This window comes from Chrysemys picta, chromosome 10 (assembly GCF_011386835.1).
Source record: "Chrysemys picta bellii isolate R12L10 chromosome 10, ASM1138683v2, whole genome shotgun sequence".
Taxonomy (NCBI): domain Eukaryota; kingdom Metazoa; phylum Chordata; order Testudines; family Emydidae; genus Chrysemys; species Chrysemys picta.
In genome coordinates this window covers 39649111-39670138 of record NC_088800.1, presented here as the reverse complement: position 1 = coordinate 39670138, position 21028 = coordinate 39649111, and the positions used below count along the sequence as shown (strand labels likewise).

Genomic DNA, 21028 nt, shown 5'->3' with positions numbered 1-21028 from the left:
CCTATGCAGCTCACCTCTGTGCAGCAATGGTTCATTCCCCGCCCCCCCCCCCCCCCACTCCCGTGACGGCACAGTGGTGCGGGAAAGTTACCATTAATGGGGCAAGAAACAAAGCAGTTCTGCCAAAGAACCTGTGGGAGCAGATTGCCCAGTATCTCCACAAGAGTTTCCTGGAGATTTCTGAGGGAGATTCCCATGAAGTGAGGGAGTCAATCAACGGCCTGTTCCGCCGCTCAGACTAGGCATGCGGTGGGAGACAAGCCTTCTTTCTGCAGCCCTCCTGCCCCCAACAACTCGCTTCAGCAATTCCCAAAATCAGATCCACTTACCAGGGGCCTCCCCTCCTTTTTGCACTTCGACATTCTCTGACAGCTGAGACTGGCTAGCCTCCTCCGGGGTAGAAAAGAGCTCCTGGCTGCATGCATCTCTGGTCTCCAAGTCATCCTCTGCCTCTGGGTTCCCGTCCCCCTCCACATCCTCATCCAAGATTTCCTCTTCCTGGCTCGGCACGCGAGCCACCGAAGTATCCACAGTAGTCTTCGCAATGGAGGTGGGGTTGCCACCAATTATCGCATCCAGCTCTTTGCAGAACTAGCCGCTCATGGGCGCAGCACCGGAGCGGCAGTTTGTCTCCCACGCCTTGTGGTAGGCGTTCCACAGCTCCTTCACTTTGACCCTGCACTGCAATGTGTCCTGGTCATGGCCCCTTTCTACCATGCATCGTGAAAACTGTCCGTAGATATCATAATTCCTACAGCTGGAGCGCAGCTGGGGCTGCACAGCCTTCTCTCCCCAAAAGCTGATGAGATCCAGCAGCTCGGCATTGCTCCAAGCAGGGGATCGCCTGGTGCGTGGAGCAGGCATGGCCACCTGGAAAGATGCACTGAGACCACTGCACGCATCACTGAGCAAACAGGAAGGGGAGTTTCAAATTTCCAAAGGAATTTACAGGGTGGGGATGATGGTTGGTCACCTGAGGGCAGGGCTGTAGAGTTCAAACCAATGACCAGAGAGGTGAGAACAGGCATTGTGGGACACCTCCAGGAGGCCAATCACAGCGCTGTAATCGCCACAGTGTCTACACTGGCACCGCAGCACTGTAGCTCCAACACAGAAAGCTCTATGCCTCTCATTGGGGTGGTTTTTTTAAAGCACTGCAACTTGGCAGTGTGTACACCTCGGGAGTTACAGTGCAGAAAGCGGCTTTATTGTGCAGAAACTTGCCAGTGTAGACAGGGCCTAAGGCTTTTGATACTGTCTCGCACAACCTTCTCATAAACAAACTTATAAAGTTTATGGACAATACCAAGCTGGGAATAGTTGCAAGTACTTTGGAGGATAGGATTAAAATTCAAAATGATCTGGACAAACTAGAGAAATGGTCTGAAGTAAACAGAATGAAATTCAATAAGGACAAATGCAAAGTACTCTGCTTAGGAAGGAACAATCAGTTGCACACACATAAAATGGGAAATGACTGCCTAGGAAGGAGTACTGCTGAAAGGGATCGAGGGGCGATAGGGGATCACAAGCTAAATATGAGTGAACAGTCGTCCCTGTCAAGGATGGTCTGATAATACTTAGTCCCGCCATAAGTGCAGGGGCCTGTAATAGATGATCTCTCGAGGTCCCGTCCAGTCCTACGATTCTATGTTTCCAGACATGTTATTTGACTTTTCCCATCATGTGTCATCATGACTTGAGTCTTAACAGAACTTGGCATTCTTTTAACCAGTATTACGAAAATACTTTACAAATCTATAGCATGTTTCATCAAAGCACTTCATGAAAGGTCTGGCTAAATCTACCTCGACAAATGTGATGCACATCCATACATAACCAAAGTGTTGCCATCTTGTTCCAAATCACTTCTCATACTTTGCATCTTTTTCTCATTGTCTGTCAGGTAGCTCTTAACACAATGACAGTTCCTTTGCGAATATTGTGGCTTCTCTTTTCAGTGTAGCATGGTACTTCCCAGTTTTCTTACTGCTTCCAGTATCAATCACTGATACAGAAACCAGTTAGATATCACTGGATCATTGTGCATATTAATACTAGCTGACTGAAGTAATGTAACTGCTTTTCCATGTAATCAGTTGAGTGCTTCCACCTTTAAACCATTAGTAACTGAAACTAACTATTCACCTGCTGTCTGCTTTCGACTGGTGCTTTGTAGTCTGGCCTTAGGAAGATGATCATTGCTTGAAAAACTGGATGCTCAATAATAGAAAAGGGAATTTTACAGCCATAAAAAAAAATGCTGTAATTTTTAAGTCTACATTTTGTTTCAATTCTGGAGTTGCTTTTGTTACACACACATCCATTTGTGGTTGAAAAACTCCCATTTCCTCCTTGTTGTCTTTGGCTGACCTGGGTGCGGCTTTCTTTTGACGTTCTTGGCAATGGCAAGTACCTTCATCCTCAGTCTGATTCTAGTGCTCACAAACATCTAGCCAAAGTCAGTGATCCTGGTGTCTCTCTGTTCTTTTCACAGCATTTTGCAACATGTTTCCTCATACAGTCTGCCTTCCCACTTACTTTTTCTTTGCAACTTGTGCATCTAAGACTCTCTTTGCCATCTTCATGAATTTTCTCAAAATAGCCATGAATTGGATCAAATGGTCTTTCACATTTGCTCAGATTGAAATATTTTGACTTGAGACACTGAATTCAGTTGTAACTCCAGCCAATCAGATCACGAAAAGGAGTATTGGACTAGACAGTTTGTTTGGCAGTTTACATCAAACAGAAACAAACTTCTGAATCTGGGAATTCCCCTTCTTTGTTTGCTAAACAAACGTAATTTGGATTGCTGACCAAAGAAGGGGAATTCCCCAGTTAAGAAGTTTCAGTTTCTGTTTGAGGTAGCCAAGGCAACAGCATACAGCTTCTATTTTTTGTTTTATTTTATTTCTTTTAATTAAAATTAAAAGGACCATATTACTGCAAAACTAATACCAAATTGCTAAATATTTATCACTAATTTTCATTAGTCTATTTTAATAATAATTTTATTCTTTCCACTTCCTTGGTTCAAACCAGTATTTACCAGCACCCTGAACTAAACTAGTTTTTCCTGGGAAATTGCCAACCCTGACTGAAAGTACTAGTACATAAGTTAAATTATGACTTAACTGACATCAGAGACTTGGTGGGATAAATCTCATGACTGGAATATTGCTATAGAGGGTACAGCTTGTTCAGGAAGGACAGGCAGGGAAAAAAGAAAGATGGTGTTGCATTATACACCAAGAAAATATACACTTGTGCTGAAGTCCAAAAGAAGGCGAGAGACAGACCAGTTGGAAGTCTCTGGGTTAAGAAAAAGAAAAAGGGGAAGGGGGAAGAGACAGAGTGATGTCAGGAAAAAGAGGTGGATGAGGCATTTCTAGAACAAACAACAAATACCCAAAACACAAGACCTGGTAGTAATTTGGGACTTTACCTATCCAGGCATCTGTTGGAAAAACACACACATTTCAAGAACTTATTGGGGACAACTTTTTGTTTCAGAAAGTGGAGCAAGTAACTAGGGGGACAGCCTTTTGAGACTTGATTCTGATCAACTGGGTGGAATTGGTTGTGAATCTGAAGGCAATTTGGGTTAAAATGATCATGAAATGATAGATTTCATTATTCTAAGGAAAGGAAGGAGTAAAAACATCATAATAAGGACAATGGACTTCAAAAAAGCACACAAACTCAGAGCTGGTAAGTGTGACATTATACTCCATATTCTTTATGAAAATATGCTTATGATATGAATATGACATAACTGATATATATTTTATGCAAGATGGCTCATGTGAGATATCACTGGAAAGGTTATGATTTACTGAATGCGATTATCCAATTTGTATGCCTGTATCATTTCTGTATCTGAAGCTAGTAATATTGACTATGTATCTATATTTCAACTATGTTACTTTGGGTGCTGCCGGCGCTAACACTTCAGGTACAAGTGCTGATGGCCCATCAGCAAGAGACAATGGACTGTAAAAGAGCTTAGTCTTCCTGTGAACATGTTGGTCAACCTGTGAAGAATGGCTACAGGGACCCTACAGAGGCATGTGACCATGTCACCTGATACTGGAACCCATCTTGAATTCTGTACTTTTCCAGGAGAAGCTGGGGGAGGGGGCGGGGAGCAAAATAGAAACAAAGGATTCCTGCCTTATGTAAATCCTATTTGAGGAAATCCAGGTCGTCAGTTCTCCCCTGCTGCCCCAACCCAAGATGACTGCTGGAAACAACTAAGACTGAACTGGGGGAAAGAAAGGACCCATGCTGGAAGCGTGTCTGGCATGTGAAGAAGATTATTAGAACCACATTTAGGGTGAGAAGTTACATGTAACCAGTTTCTTTAGTGCAGTGTTTCTCAAACTGGGGTCGCCGCTTGTGTAGGGAAAGCCCCTGGCATGCTGGGCCGGTTTGTTTACCTCCCCTATCGGCAGGTCCGGCCGATCGTGGCTCCCACTGGCCGCGGTTTGCCGCTACAGGCCAATGGGGGCTGCTGGAAGCAGCGGCCAGTAAGTCCCTCAGCCCGTGCCGCTTCCAGCAGCTCCCATTGGCCTATAGCAGCGAACCACGGCCACTGGGAGCTGTGATCGGCCAGACCTGCGGACGGGGCAGGTAAACAAACCGGCCCGGCCCGCCAGGTGCTTTCCCTACACAAGTCGCGACTCCAGTTTGAGAAACACTGCTTTAATGTATTAAGCTTAGTTTGCGTGCTGTTTTATTTTCTTACTAATCTGCCTTGTTTTGTCTGCTACCTCCTTAACTACTTAAAATACACCTGTTATAGTTAATAAATTTATTTTTGGTTTACAATAGAACCCAGTTTATGTGATTTCTAACTGGGGGGGAGGGGGCGCGAGAAGTTGTGCACACCCTCCTCCACATTGAGGGAAGAGGCAAATTTCATATACTTTTGGGTTTGTATTTCAAGGCAGGGTAGACATCTGGGTGCTGTGGCCCTTAAGATGAGCCTTCTCAGAGCAGATCTCTCTCTCTGTGCAGCTGGATGTGGCCCTGCCTGTGTGCTTGGCTGGAAAAGGCTGGGGAGCCTAGCCCAGCAAGACCAAAAGGGGGCCCAGGCTGGCAGAATAGTCTGCCTCAGTGGCGTCCCAGCACACCAGGTGACAACCCAGGGGGTCCAACCTGTCACAGTACGGTCCTATAGGAAGAAAATCTAAGGGATAAAGGAGTTCAGGAGAGCTGGAAGTTTCACTATGAGATAATATTAAAGGCACAACTGCCAACTATCCCAATGTGAAGGAAAGATAGGAAGAATAGTAAGAAGTCAATATGGCTCCATTAGGAGCTCTCTAATTACCTTAAAATCAAAAGGGAACAGAAATTGCTATGGAGGAGGACAAAAGAATAGCGCAAGCATGTAGGGACAAAATCAGAAAGGCTAAGGCAAAAAATGAGTTACACCTAGCAAGGGACATATAAGACAATAAGAAGAGGTTCTTTAAATACACTAGTAGCAACGGAAAGACGAAGGAAAGCATAGGTCCTCTGCTTAAGAAGGCTGAGGTGCTTAATGCCTATTTTGCTTCAGTCTTCACTAAAAAGGTTAATGGTGACTAGATACACAATTAATATCATCAAAAAAGAGGAAGGAACACACAAGCCAAAATAGGGAAAGAACAGATTAAAGAATGTTAGATGTATTCAAGTTGGGAGGGCCTGATGAAATTCATCCTAGGGTACTTAAGGAACCAACTGAAGCAAACTCAGAACCGTTAGCTACTATCTTCAAGAACTCTTGGAGGACAGGTGAGATCCAGAGTACTGGAGAAGAGCATACAGTAGTATCTATATTTAAAAAGGGGAACAAAGAGGACCCAGGGAATTATAGCTCAGTCAGCATAACTTCAACCCAGTCCCCTGCACATATGTGGACCCTGCTTTCCATGCCCTCCAACACCTTGCACTCATTTCCATACCCCTTTATCTTCCCCAGAATTCTCCATCACCTGCATAGTCCGCTGCACAAACCCCCTCATACGTCTTCCAGATCCTTGCACACACACAATACTTGTGTCTTAGTACCCCTACATAACTCTTCCCTGCTTTCAACTTGCCATTCTATGTCTTTGATGCTCCCTTTCTCCCCATACTCATTCCAGGTACACCCCCATGCCACCCTGGCCTAAATTCTCATCCCTGTCCTACCTCTCACCTCTGGCTCAGCTCGGCAACCACAGCAGCAGTCCCTGAAGCCAGGATGAGGTCAGTCTACTTTTTAAAATATTGCTCTATATACACTTAAAAATAACTATTTCAGTGAAATGCTCCCCCTACGGAACACCCCCCCCCCCCAAAAAAAAATCAGATATTGGCATTTGTCAACAATGTGAACAAAAATCAAAATGAATTTGATGTAGCCCAAACCATCTTGAAAATAAAAAATCTCTAACTACTTTTGGGTGGTTGCAAGTGAATGACTGGAAAATTATTTTTAACTTTTCTGACTTCTACTAAGATTACAATAAAAGCTTGAGATGAGATGCAGCATTTAAAAGTTTTAGAGACACTGGTTTCTTTTTGTGCTCTTTGGGAGAAAATATTTAAAGTCAGATTTACAGGGAGAAGCTAGTTTCAACCTTAACTCTAGGGAGGCTACCACCATTCCATAAGAAGTTGTACCGGACTGTAGCATGTAATTCATAAAACTTCATACTTAGCCTCTTCTCATCTGTGCCACTGTAGATTCTGAAGGCTGCTCTGGGCAGTTGCACTTTGAAAACAGAAATATCTGCCCACAACCCCTGTAAGTGTTAATAAGCCTTTATGGTCAAACAATGACATCATAAAAGCCAGCTCAAAGGATGCCTGCAGACTTAAACTCTATTGGTTGCTTTGTGTAAATACTAATAGCCGTACAAGCAGCCTTTCAGACCTAGATTTCACAAAGCACATGCTTAACCTTTAAGTATGTGAGCAGCCCCACAGAAATCAATAGGGCTGTGCACATGCTTAAAGTTAAGCATGTGCTTAAGAACTCTGCTAAATGTAGCAGGCCCAAGATTTTTATTCTAAGAATGACTGCTTTCTATTGTTCCCTCTAATGGTTTATAGCAGCATGTGAGGAGGGTAGCACATACTATAGTTTAAGACAGTGGCTCTCAACCTTTCCAGACTACTGTACCCTTTTCAAGAGTCTGATTTGTCTTGCATACCCCAAATTTCACCTCACTTAAAAATTACTTGCTTACAAAATCAGACATAAAAACACAAAAAAGTGTCATAGCACACTGTTACTGAAAAATTGCTTACTTTCTCATTTTTACCATACAATTATAAAATAAATCAATTGGAATATAAATATTGTACTTACATTTCAGTGTATAGTATATAGAGCAGTATAAACAAGTCATTGTGTGTATGAAATTTTAGTTTGTACTCACTTCACTAGTGCTTTTTATGTAGCCTGTTGTAAAACTAGGTAAATACCTAGATGAGTTGATGTACATCCAGAAGACATCTGCGTACTCCCGAGGACACATATACCCCCAGTTGAGAACATCCATTCTAATTCACTTATTCTGTTATTCGTTACTTAATAAATCTACTTCTTTTCAGGCTGAAATTTTCCAAGTTTTCCCTCAGCTTGGAGGTGATTTTTTTGAGGATTTGAAGCAAATATTTATTCACCCACAATTAAGCAGTTATGCATATATAACACACACTTTTCCCTATGCTGCAATCAGAAATGTTGTACCTGGATATGAGTGTGTTAATGCACTTCTTAGTTAGAGATGATCTCATAAAAAGGCTATATCTAGCAATCTGAAATCAGAGCGTGCTGTCTGATCTTGCTAATCTCTATCCAAGATACACGCAGTCACCTACATTAGATAACCATTACACACAATCATCAGCATAGCAAAAGCAATTAAAAGAGATCCAAACATGGAGAACTTAAAAGTCTGACATAGAATTCAGTGCAAGACTATTGTTTTAATCTGCTTCTGTCCCATCCCGCAACACCCACTCCCACCCGCATTGTTTGTTGAATTTTTATCTCCCTATTATGACAGCGGGTTCTCAGAGACCTGCTGGATTCCAGTCCCACTGCAGCGCTCTAGTCTGACACAGTTAGGAATTCTAAACTGCAGCTAAGAAATATGCCCACTGAAAAGAAGTTAAAGATGGACGGGGCCTGGAATTTATTTAAGAGAGTTCCCAGTTACCTGCGTTGATTTGATGGAAACAAACTATTTTTTCTATTCTGTTGGAGGCTATTATAATGTGAAGTTATTTTGTGTCGAATATACATTACGCACCTGGTTTTTGCCAGTGTATCCTGGATGCTCATAAAAAGTGCAATAAAACCTTACTTTCAGGGAAAAAAAGTTAGAAATGGAAATGACAGATTAGGTCATCCAGTCCCTTCTACCAAACAACCCAAGGGCCAGCGTAAGAGCGTTTTATGCCCCAGTGCAGAATACTCAGAGTGAAGCCAAGTCCTGAGTGGGACGTGCATGGTCTCCTCCCATCAGTAGGGCCCTACCACATTCATGACCATGAAAAATGTGTCACGGACCATGAATTCTGGTCTTGTGTGTGCTTTTTACCCTATACTACACAGATTTCATGGGGGAGACCAGTGTTTCTCAAATTGGGGGTTCTGACCCAAAAAGGGAGTTGCAGGGGAATCGCAAGGTTATTTTAGGAGGGGTCACGGTATTGACACCCTTATTTCTGTGCTGCCTCCAGAGCTGGGCAGCCAGAAAGTGGCAGATGTTGGCCAGGTGTCCAGCTCTGAAGGCAGTGCTCCGCCAGCAACAACGCAGAAGTAAGGCTGGCAATATCATACCATGCAATATCATACCATGCCAGCCTTACTTCTGCGCTGCTGCCTTGAGAAGTGGGTGGCCAGAGAGTGGCGGCTGCTGACTGAAGGCCCAACTCTGCAGGCAGCAATGCGGAAGTAAGGCTGGCAATACCATACCATGCCATCCTTACTTCTGCGCTGCTGCTGGCAGTGGCTCTGCCTTCAGAGCTGGTTTCCCAGCCAGAAGCCACTGCCCTCAAGCTGCCCAGCTCTGAAGGCAGCGCCACTGCCAGCAGCAGCACAGAGGTAAGGGTAACAATACTGTAACTCGCCCCACAATAACCCTGCAACCCCCAACAACTCCTTTTTGGGGCAGGGTCCCTACAATTACAACATCGTGAAATTTCAGATTTAAATAACTGAAATCATGAATTTCTTAAAATCCTATGAGTGTGAAATTGACCAAAATGGACTGTGAATTAGAGATGCCATAACAGCAGTTGTCCACTCAGAGAAACTACGGATATAGATTTTGTCATCAGTTTCTCATGTTGTTATTAATATAGCTAAAAGCCATTACTAAATCACACTTGATTTAAGACAAGTGGCTGGCAGTTTTAAGATCTACATTTATCAAACTTTTTGGGGTAAAAAAATATTTGACAGCTTGTAGCACTTTCCCAAATATCTTAACAGGGTGGAGAAATTAATGGTATGGAAACAAGAATACCAGTAACAAAATAATTTTTTTAAGTCTTTCCAGCCCCATTTAATTGCTATATTAAATACCCATTTGGGAACAGTAGTCAATGCAGCAGTGGGCTAGACTGACAGAGCTAAAGAGAAGGGAAAGCTGCTGAATGGGCAATATACTCACAGGAGTTGTGTCTACGACGGAAACCTTTGGACTGATTCAAGGATTCCAAATGTCGGTCCATATAGCTCTTAGAGCACTGCTGCTGTTGTGGGGAGATGACAACTTCCTGATTTTTCATGTCCGTTCTCCTTGGGATAGCCTGTGGGGCACTGCTGGAAGAGGTAGGCTTCTTTAGCAATTTGCCAGTGCCGTTTTGATTGGTACCCACTTGGCACCCAATGCCAGGGATGCCCAGTTCAGTATGCTGCAGGTCCCCACTCTGTTTGCTGTCCCCAGGACTTGGGATCTGCAGAATCTTTAGCTCAGTAATATCACCTGCCCTAAACACAGGAAAGAGAACAGAAAGTAGGATTCAATATTGGTGCCCAGCTCTACAGAAATCAAGCCCCTAGTATGTTAGAGTCTGCAGCAGCATCAGAATGACATTTTTCTCTTGATTCACTGGAACCCAAGGGAAAAAAAAAAACATTAACATGGATTACAATGCCTATTAGGAACACACACACACACACACTTAAAGACTATATTCCTCAGACAATACATCTGACTTTTTTGGTCCTGGAAAGAAGTGAACCCCAAATACCTCTTTATCCCACTGCCTCTGTACCTAGTCAAAAGGAGTGGGTGCAAGCTGTTAACTAGTCACTCTGGAAAGAGTGGTTATAAGTTATGGTCTTAGACTTTAGATTTATGAAGAATAATCAAACTTCAGAATGAATCTATTATACTGGGATATAAAAGTAATGTTGTTACCAAGACTGAATATGTTATGGACTTCGATACCTTTACCAGCATTACATGGATTCTTCCTTCTCTATTCTCCGCCCACCTCCCACTCTGAGTTTCAACTCTCTAAGGCCTGGTCTACACTGGGGGGGGAGGAGGGTAAATCGATCTAAGTTACGCAACTTCAGTTATGTGAATAACATAGCTGAAGTCGACATACTTAGATCTACTTACCACGGTGTCTTCACTGTGGTAAGTCAACAGCTGATGCTCTCCCGTCGACTCCACCTGCGCCTCTCCACCTGGTGGAGTACCGGAGTCGACGGGAGAGTGCTCGGTGGTCGATTTATCGCGTCTAAACTAGATGCGATAAATCAAACACCCGCTGGATCGATCGCTGCCCGTTGATCCAGCGGGTAACGTAGATAAGCCCTAAGGAAGAGAGACTCCCTAAGGTTGCTATTTAATCTTTGTTTAGTAATAAAATAGTTAAATCTGTGTATTTGTGGAAATCATTTAAATGTGTGTATTAACTTTGCCAATTTGCACTGATAATAGAAAAAAATCTTTGGTTACTAATCTTTACTCTTCTCCAATAATGTAACAGGGGAGCTGGGGGCAGAGGTAGAGGGCAGGTAATTTAGTAGAAGAACAGCAATACTTTCTACACAACAGTAGGCTTGTTAGTTTTGGATGCTGTTGGTATGTCTCTCCAAGGCCAATCTGCACCAATTGGCTTGCGAATTATAGAACAAGATTATTGTGTCAAAGAGAAGAGTATTCTTGCCAGACGGATATCAAGAGCTATCTAGATGGAGGAAAAGAAAGTGGCAGAAGATAAGACAGATCTGAAGATAAACATGCAGTTGGAGCCATAAAACGGATTTATTTGGGGCAAGGATCTAATTTAAATGATTAACAGCTCCACTTTCACTTCAGTCGTGCTTTAGCAAACACAAACATTAAACTTGCCATTGGCAAAAATTCCACTGAGTCTGCCAAATGTCTCATCTAACTGTAAGCTGGAGGACAGGTAATACACAGTGACTCTGTGCAGACACGCATTTTCTTTGCTCCTACCAATGTGTTCCAATTGTGATCTACATCTGTGTCACACTGTAACCCAGATAACAAAAAGCCCAAAGACAGCATCTCTTGCTTTCTGTATAGGGCCTAGCAAAAGCAATACAGGCACTTTTCAGCCAAGGATAAGCAGTAATGAGTTTTGAAGCAAAATGTCCCAATTTCAGCCATATGTAAAGTTTGCCTGGAAGAAGCAGACAGAGGAGGCACTTACCTGAAGGTGACCTCTGGCACGAGGCACTTGACACCATTATGGAAAGGCCGCGTCAGGGAGATGGTCTGGCTGATCTGATCCACAGCCGACACTCGTCCCTGATAGACTCCCAGGCTGTCTCCACAGTTAATGGACACAATGCTTCCAAGCCAGTCTGTAGCCATATTTCTGACACGTGATCACTATAAAATGAAGACAGGATTGGCTGGGGAAAAAAAAAAAAAATCAGGAGACTGACAAACCTAATTAGCATCAGCTATATCCCCCCATGCCACAGTCCTAGACCACATCTAGGCCCTTACTTTGGTGGCCTGTCTTTTCATAGTGGGACAGGGATAATACCTATATATACTTTAAGATCCTATTTAGATTGTAAGATCCTTTGACAGAGACCATGCCTGTAGGCTTGTCTGTAAAGTACCTAGCACAGTTTTGTTGCTACATAAATAATACTAGATAAAACAGTCTCACACAACCAGATTCCATATAATGCTGTAATCTAAAAAACACCAGTAATTTTCTGTAACACATTCCAACCCTAACTACTTTTCCTGGGGTGTTCTTGTTGAACTGGATTTTAAGTATCTAGATCCGCCAGCCTACATTCTCTCTGGCACTTCAGTCACATACCTCTGTCCTAACTTCCCATTCTAAACACTTGTGTAGTGATAGTGGAACAGAAAGATGGCGCTATAGCTATATAGGATAAAATTCTGACCTCACTGAACCCAGGATTTCACCCATAAAATACTATTTTATCAATCGCACAATTAGCTAATTGATAAGGTTTAACATAAAACAAAGTTCAAAAGTTACTTTGTTTGACAGTAACTGTGTATATTTCAAAGGGTAAACATTCTCATAAATACATATGGTGTGTTTATTTAAATACTTGATTCACCAGTCTCCCCTCAATTCTTAATTCTAGAGTCTCTGGGAAGTACAACTTTCAATCAACACACTGAAGTGACTGTGCATGCCTTTCCATGTGTGGAGATGAGATCCCTAACCTCTGGCTGAGTTACTGAAGTCCTCAAATAATGATTTAAAGACTTCAAGTAACAGAATTTACATTAGTTTAAACCTGCAAAGTGACCCGTCCCATTCTGCAGAGGCAACCCCCTCCAGGGTTTCTGCCAATCTGACCTGGGAAGATTCCTTCCCAACCCCAAATATGATGATTCGTTGGACCCGGAGGCCTTGGCTACACTTGCGAGTTACAGCGCAATAAAGCCTCCCCCAGCACTGTAACTCACTCCCTGTCCACACTGGCAAGGCACTTACAGCGCTGTATCTCCGTGGCTACAGCGCTGCATGTACTCCACCTTCCCGAGAGGAATACTGTGTATGGCGGCACCAGTGTGGCCGCCCAATGCGCTGTGACTGGCCTCCAGAAGTATTTGGCAGTATCCCACAATGGCTGTTCTAACCACTCTGGTCATCAGTTCAAACTCTACAGCCCTGGCCTCAGGTAACCAACCATGTGACCCGCCCTTGACATTCCCCAGGAATTTTAAAAATCCCCTTCCTGGGTTCCAGGTTCTTCACGCCACCAGCTGCCTCCAACACCAGTATCTTCACCACCCAGCCCTGAAAACCACGACCCTTACACCCTCTGCACTCAACCCCCATCACCATGCAGTATAGCTATCCTAGAAGTGCAGCACTCACTGCACAGCACACCAGACAGGACATAGGCAAATCTGTGATTGTACCATTCCCCACTTCACCCCCTTGCCCTTTCTGATTCCCAAGCAGTTGTGTTTCTTTTCAATAAATAAATTTTCTTTTCAATTAATGGATTTTTTGGCTTTGAAAACATTCTTTATTATTTTGCATAAAGTAAAAGATTCCTTAGCCCAGGAAATAAACAGGCACTGCAAGTCTACTCAGCAAACACTGATTCCTAAAGATTGGAGCTACTGTACTTCACTCCCGTGCAGGGCACCAGATATCACTGCTGGTTTTCAGTCTCAAATTGCTCCCTCAAGGCATCCCTAATCCTTGCAGCCTCATGCTGGGCCCCTGTAATAGCCCTGCTCTCTGGCTGTGCAAATTCAGCCTCCAGGTGTTCAACCTCGGAGGTCCATGCCTGAGTGAAGCTTTCACCCTTCCCTTCACACATATTATGGAGGGTACAGCACGCGGATATAACCAAGTCCAGCTTCCCATGCAGAGATTGCCAATGGCCCTTTAAACGACCAAAGGCACGCTCCACAGTCATTCAGCACCGGCTCAGCCTGTAGTTGAACTGTTCCTTGCTGCTGTCAAGGCTCCCTGTGTATGGTTTCATGAGCCACGGCATTAACAGGTAAGTGGGGTCTCCAAGGATCACAATAGGCATTTCAACTTCCCCTACTGTGATCTTCCGCTCTGGGAAAAAAATCCCGGCCTGCAGCTTCCTGAACAGCCCAGTGTTCCGAAAGATGCGTGCGTCATGCACCTTTCCGGGCCAGCCTGTGTTAATGTCAATGAAACGCCCACGGTGATCCACAAGCGCCTGGAGAACCATAGAGAAATACCCCTTCCGATTAACGTACTTGGATGCTAGGTGGGGTGGTGCCAGAATAGGAATGTGCGTCCCATCTATCGCCCCTCCACAGTTAGGGAACCCCATTTGTGCAAAGCCATCCACTATGTCCTGCACGTTACCCAGAGTCATGGTTCTTCTGAGTAGGATGCGATTAATGGCCCTGCAAACTTGCATCAATACGATTCCAACGATCGACTTTCCCACTCCAAACTGGTTTGCGACCGACCGGTAGCTGTCTGGAGTTGCCAGCTTCCAGACTGCAATAGCCACCCGCTTCTCCACTGGCAGGGCAGCTCTCAATCTCGTGTGCTTGCGCCGCAGGGTGGGGGCAAGCTCCTCACACAGTCCCATGAAAGTGGCTTTTCTCATCTGAAAGTTCTGCAGCCACTGCTCGTCATCCCAGACTTCCAGGACGATGTGATCCCACCCGGGCCCAAAAGCGGCATTCCACGGTGCTGAGCATGTCCGTGAATGTCACAAGCATCGTCGGACTCCTCACTCTCACTGTCACTTTGGATCTTAAGGAATAGTTTGAAAGCCAAACGTGACATGCTGGCGAGACTCGTCAGCAGATGCCTCAGCAGTTCGGGCTCCATTTCCCGCAGACAGATCGCGCTGCACAGAAACCGTTGAAAGATGGCACCAAAGGTGGACGGAAACAAAGGGATTCCTGGGATGCGAAGCAATGCATCACGGGGCGTTGGGACAGGACCCAGAATCTCCCGCACCCACGCCCCCTTCCCACAATCCACGGCGCCAGAATGGGAAGAGGTGCTCTGTGGGATAGCTGCCCATAATGCACCGCTCCCAATGGCACTGAAATTGCAGCAAATGTAGCCACGACAGTGCGCTGACAGCTGTCAATGTGGACAGACTGCAGCGCTTTCCCTACTCAGCTGTACGAAGACAGGTTTAACTCACACCGCTGTACAGCTACAAGTGTAGCCAAGGCCTGAGCATCTGGGCAAGACCCACCAGACACCTGGGAAAGAATTATCTGAGGCAATTTAGAGCCCTCCCTATCAAGCATCCCATCACTGGCCATTGGAGATATTTGCTGCTAGCAGTCGCAGATCAGTTACATGCCATTGGAGGCAGACCCATCATACCATCCCCCTGCCCCCCCAACCCCGTCCCAAAAACTTATCAAGCTCAGTCTTGAAGCGAGTTAAGTTTTTTGCCCCCACTGCTCCCCTTGGAAGGCTGTCCCAAAACTTCACTCCTCTGATCATTAGAAACCTTTGTCTAATTTCAAGCCTAAACTTGTTGATGGCCAGTTTATATCCATTTGTTCTTGTGTCCATACTGGTGCTTAATTTAAATAATTCCTTTCCCTCCCTGGTATTTATCCCTCTGATGTATTTATACAGAGCAGTCATATCTCCCCTCAGCCTTCTCTTGGCTAAGCTCTTTGAGTCTCCTCTCATAAGGTAGGTTTTTCATTCCTCGGATCATCCTAGTAGCCCTTCTCTGCACCTGTTTCAGTTTCAATTCACCTTCTTAAACATGGGAGACCAGAATCCCACACAGTATTCCACATGAGGTCTCACCAGTGCTTTGTATACTGCAGTAGTTCTCAAACTTCTGTACTGGTGACCCCTTTCACATAGCAAGCTTCTGAGTGTGACCCCCCCCCCTATAAATTAAAAACACTTTTAAATATATTTAATACCATTATAAATGCTGGATGCAAGTGGGGTTCGGGCTGGAGGCTGACAGCTCATGACCCCCCATGTAATAATCTCGTGACCCTCTGAAGGTCCCGAGCCCCAGTTTGAGAACCCCTGGTATACTGGTACTAACGCTTCCCTATCTCAACTGAAAATACCTCACCTGGTACATCCTAGGACTGCATTAGCCTTTTTCACACCCGCATCACATTAGCCACTCACAGTCATCCTGAGATCAACCAATACACTCAGGTCTTTCTCCTCCTTTGTCGCTTCCAACTGGTAAGTCCCCATCTTATAGCAAAAATTCTTGTTGTTAGTCCCTAAGTGCATGACCTTGCACTCTGGACTATTAAATTTCATCCCATTTCTATTACAGATGCTCCCCGACTTACGCAAGCGTTCCGTTCCAGAACGCCTTGCATAACTCAAATTTTGCATAAGTCGGAAATGTATCTCCGACCATTATACACAAAAAAACCCAAAAAACCACCACCACCACCTCCTAATTTTAGCTTACGTAACTTTTTCCGTAAGTGCGGATTTGCGTAAGTCGGGTCTTGCGTAACCCGGGGAGCATCTGTACTCCAGTTTTCAAGGTCATCCAGGTGTTCTTGTATGATATTCCGGTCCTCCTCTGTATTGGCAATACCTCCCAACTGTGTGTCACCCGTAAATTTTATTAGCGCACGCCCACATTTTGTTCCAAGATCATTAATAAAAATTAGGGCTGTCAAGCGATTGAAAAATTATTCATGATTAATCGCACTGTTAAACAATAATAGAATACCATTTATTTAAACATTTTTGGATTTTTTCCATTTTCAAATATATTGATTTCAATTCTAACAGAATACAGTGTACAGTGCTCACTTTATATTTATTATTACAAATATTTGCACTGTAAAAAAAGAAATAGTATTTTCAGTTAACCTAAGTACTGTAGAGCAATCTCTATCATGAAAGTGCAATTTACAAAATGTAGAATTATGTAAAAAAAAATCCTGCATTCAAAAATAAAACAATGTAAAACTTTAGAGCCTACAAATCCACTCAGTCCTATTTCTTGTTCAGCCAGTCGCTCAGATAAACAAGTTTGTTTACATTTGAAGGAGATAATACTGCCTGCGTCTTGTTCACAATATCACCTGAAAGTGAGAATAGGTGTTCGCATGGCACTGCTGTAGCCAGCATTGCAAGATATTTACATGCCAGATGCACTAAAGCTTCATATGTCCCTTCATGCTTCAACCACCATCCCAGAGGACATGCGTCCATGCTGATGACGGGTTCTGCTCGATAACAATCCAAAACAATGCGGACCGACACATGTTCATTTTCATCATCTGAGTCAGATGCCACCAGCAGAAGGTTGATTTTCTTTTTTGTTGTTTCGGTTCTGTAGTTTCCTCTTTGGAGTGTTACTCTTTTAAGACTTCTGAAAGCATGCTCCACACCTCATCCCTCTCAGATTTTGGAAGGCACTTCAGATTCTTAAACCTTAGGTTGAGTACTGTAACTATCTTTAGAAATTTCACATTGGTGCCGTCTTTGCGTTTTGTCAAATCTGCAGGTAATGTGTTCTTAAAATGAACAACATGTGCTGAGTCATCATCCGAGACTACTATAACATGAAATATATGGCAGAATGTGGGTAAAATAGAGCCAGAGGCATACAATCCTTCCCCAAGGAGTTCAGTCACAAGTTTAATTAATGCCTTATTTTTTTAATGAGCATCATCGGCATGGAAGCATGTCCTCTGGAATGGTGGCCGAAGCATGAAGGGGCATATGAATGTTTAGCATATCTGGAACGTAGATACTTTGCAATGCTGACTACAAAAGTCCCATGCGAATGCCTGATCTCACTTTCTGGTGACACTGTAAATAAGAAGTGGGCAGCATTATCTCCCATAAACGTAAACAAACTTGCTTGTCTTAGTGATTGGCTGAACGAGAAGTAGGACTGAGTGGACTTGTAGGCTCTAAAGTTTTGCATTGTTTTGTTTTTGAGTGCAATTATGTAACAACAACAAAAATCTACATTTGTAAGTTGCATTTTCACGATAAAAAGATTGCACTACAGTACTTTTATGAGGTGAATTGAAAAATACTATTTCTTTTGTTTATCATTTTTACAGTGCAAATATTTGTAATCAAATATAATAATATAAAATGAACAGTGTTCACTTTGTATTCTGTGTTGTAACTGAAATCAATACATTTGAAAATGTAGAAAAGCATCCAAAATATTTAATAAATTTCAATGGGTATTCTATTGTTTAACAGTGCGATTAAAACTGCGATTAATCCTGATTAATTTTTTGAGTTAATCGCATGAGTTAACTGCAATTAATCGACAGCCCTAATAAAAATGTTAAATAAGATTAGCCCCAAGACCGATCCTTGAGGAACTCCACTAGTAACCTCCCTCCAGCATGACAGTTCACCTTTCAGCATGACCCATTGTAGTCTCCCCTTTAATCAGTTCCTTATCCATCTTTCAATTGCCATATTAATCCCCACATTCTTCAATTTAACTAATAATTTCCCAAGTGGAACTGTATCAAATGTCTTGTTGAAATCCAGATCTACTGCATTTCCTTTGTCTAAAAAAATCTGTTATCTTCTCAAAGAAGGAGATGAGGTTGGTCTGGCATATTAGTTTACATAATGTTTATACAGTGCTTTGAGCTGGCAAAAAATGTTAGGAGATTAGTACATAAATATTTAAAATGCTAAATTATCACATGGGGGAAAAAAATCAATAATCTTTGCTGTGCACTTTGCGCTACAGACACCTCAGAAGAAAAAGAGCCACTAAGAGCATGTCTACACTGCATCTGGGAGCAACACTCACAGCCCAGGTCTACAAACTAGTACTTGTGGGGCTCATACCATCACTCTAGAAATTGTTGTGTACTAAGGCAGGCTTCCTGCCTGTCCTGGCACCACGGACCGCGCTGTGCCCCAGAAGTGGACAACAGCAGGACCGGCTCCTAGGCAGAAGCGCGCAAGCGGCTCCGCGCAGCTCTTGCCTGTAGGCACTGACACACACACACACACCCCCCAGCTCCCACTGGGAGTGCAGAGTTGGTGCTCGGGGCAGGGGCAGGGGCAGTGCACGGAGCCTAGGAGCCGGACCTGCTGCTGGCCACTTCTGGGGCGCAGCACAGTGTCAGAACATGTGGGAACTAGCCTGCCTTAGCCAAGCAGCACTGCCGACAGGACTTTTAACGGTCCAGTCGGCAGTGCTGACCAGAGCCGCCACAACCCAGTGTCTTCCATTCTGCAACCCAGTACTGGGTTGCGACCTGCAGTTTGAAAGCCACTGGTCTACTCCCTCCCCCTTATTTTAGAACAATACTATCCTGTCTCTCACAGTGATCTGTACCAGATGCTACATAAGGTATAAAAACCGCACAGTAGGTAGATGGGGAATAACCTATCCCCCACATAAAGATCAAGATGAGACCTAAAAGTCAGGCACTGGCATAAACCCTGAAGCATGCAGTTTAATATGCCTTCCAAAATTCATGGTAATTAATTAGCATAATTCTGGATATTCCTGATATTTATAAATACCCAATCCCTTTTTGAATCTTGTTACACTCTTGGCCTCATCCAAAGCTCACATCCAAATGTCCTGCCTTTTTCCCCAAAGATGTACAAAAGGCAACTTGTGCCAGTGTAGACACAGTTTTGTGGTCATCAAGGGAACACATACACAGTTACTCCTAACATTCAGGAGAACAGCCTACAGATGAAACAGGAAAGTTTCTATTTATTATTCTTATTGTGGTAATGTCAAGAGAGCCCAATCAGGAACAGGACTTCATTGCACAAGCCACTATACAAGTGCATAGCAAGACACGAACTCTTCTCCAGTTTGGTTACAAAGGTTAAAGAACAGTGCTTCTCATTAATTAATGGAGATGGTTTGCTTTCAGGTTACCTCATTATGTGTGTGTTATGAGTATAGAGGACTAGGATCCCATGGGTGGATGGTTACATCTTCATCCAGGAGGAGATAAGCCTGATTTTATCACTCTCTCTTGGAAGAAAAACAATGCACCCAGGCCCGGATCTATGATCACTCAAGCTAGGAGGTTTTAAAGGGTCACGGGGAAATAAAGGCGCCTTGGGGGCTCATCAAAAACAGGAAAGGGGACTCAAATCCCCCCCGGAGCAGCAGCTCTGGGGCTGCTGAGGCAAAAGGGAGGGGGAGGCAGAAGCAGCTCCCCGCTGAAATGCACCAGGCTATCCGACTCCTTGGCAGGGAGAAGAGCCACAAGGAGAACTAATTAAAGAAGGGGGCTTGTCCCCCTGAACATGAGAGAGGGGAATCACCCCCGTGCACGGGGGCAAAGTAGGGGAGGGGAACTGCCCAGGAGGGGGGCCCCCTCCTCCATGCATCTCAGTGGGGCCACTCCCACGGACCGCCCCTGCTGGAGCCCCAGCTCCTCCCCCGGAGCCCTCCCCTTGCCGAGATGGCGGCGCGGCTGCTGCCCCAGAGGTCGAGGCCGTGTCCGCCCCGCGCTGCCCACCCCTGAGGGACAGGGGAGCCGCCCCCACCTGAGTCCCACGGCTCGCTCTCCGCCTCTCTTGGAGCTACTCTGCACACCGACCCCGACGCACGCCGGAAACACCTCCTCCACGGCGCTGTGCGTCTGCCGTCACTTCCGCCTCGGCTTGGGGTGGGGGTGGGATCGCCTCGCCCGTCTCCCGGTCATAGAGCCCTGCAATTTTGCCTCAGTGCCAGGGTGACGCTCTACCCACCCCCAGGAGCATAGACAAGTCGACCTCCCGCATCCCAGCGCCGCGCAAACTGAGCCCGCCTAACTGGCTATGCGCCTGCGCAGAGCGCCCTTCGGGGTTGAGCGTGTGTAAACCCTCTGGGCGCATGCCTCTGGTGCGCATGCTCCTTGTGCCTGATGCCGGGGAAGCGCTGTGGGTTCACTTAGAGCCCCCTTTCCAGGGCGGGGCAGTGGGGTCCTAGAGCGAAGCTCCAGGAGCTTCCAGCCCCAGCCCCAGTCAGAACTCCCGGGCAGGGAGAGAGAGAGAGAGAGAGAGAGAGAGAGAGAACTAGTTGCATGCTGTGTTGCCAATTTAATGATTGTTTGGAAATTTGAAT

The 21028-nt window shown here is 44.7% G+C and overlaps 1 protein-coding gene across 2 annotated transcripts in view; it reads right to left on the bottom strand.

Moving 5' to 3' along the window:
- EDC3 (enhancer of mRNA decapping 3) overlaps nucleotides 1-20609 on the bottom strand; it is a 61702-nt gene extending 41093 nt beyond the window's left edge. Inside the window, exons 1-3 of one of the 2 annotated variants that reach the window (XM_005309221.5) lie at nucleotides 20470-20609; nucleotides 11692-11896; nucleotides 9669-9988 (exon numbers count right to left, since the gene is read on the bottom strand). In XM_005309221.5, coding sequence (XP_005309278.1) covers nucleotides 9669-9988; nucleotides 11692-11855 — 484 coding nt within the window. In that variant the 5' untranslated portion in view covers nucleotides 11856-11896; nucleotides 20470-20609. Of the gene's footprint in view, nucleotides 1-9668; nucleotides 9989-11691; nucleotides 11897-19849 lie in introns of both variants that reach the window. The other variant, XM_042843708.2, reaches the window with a different exon arrangement.
- Between the last annotated feature and the right edge of the window lie 419 nt (nucleotides 20610-21028).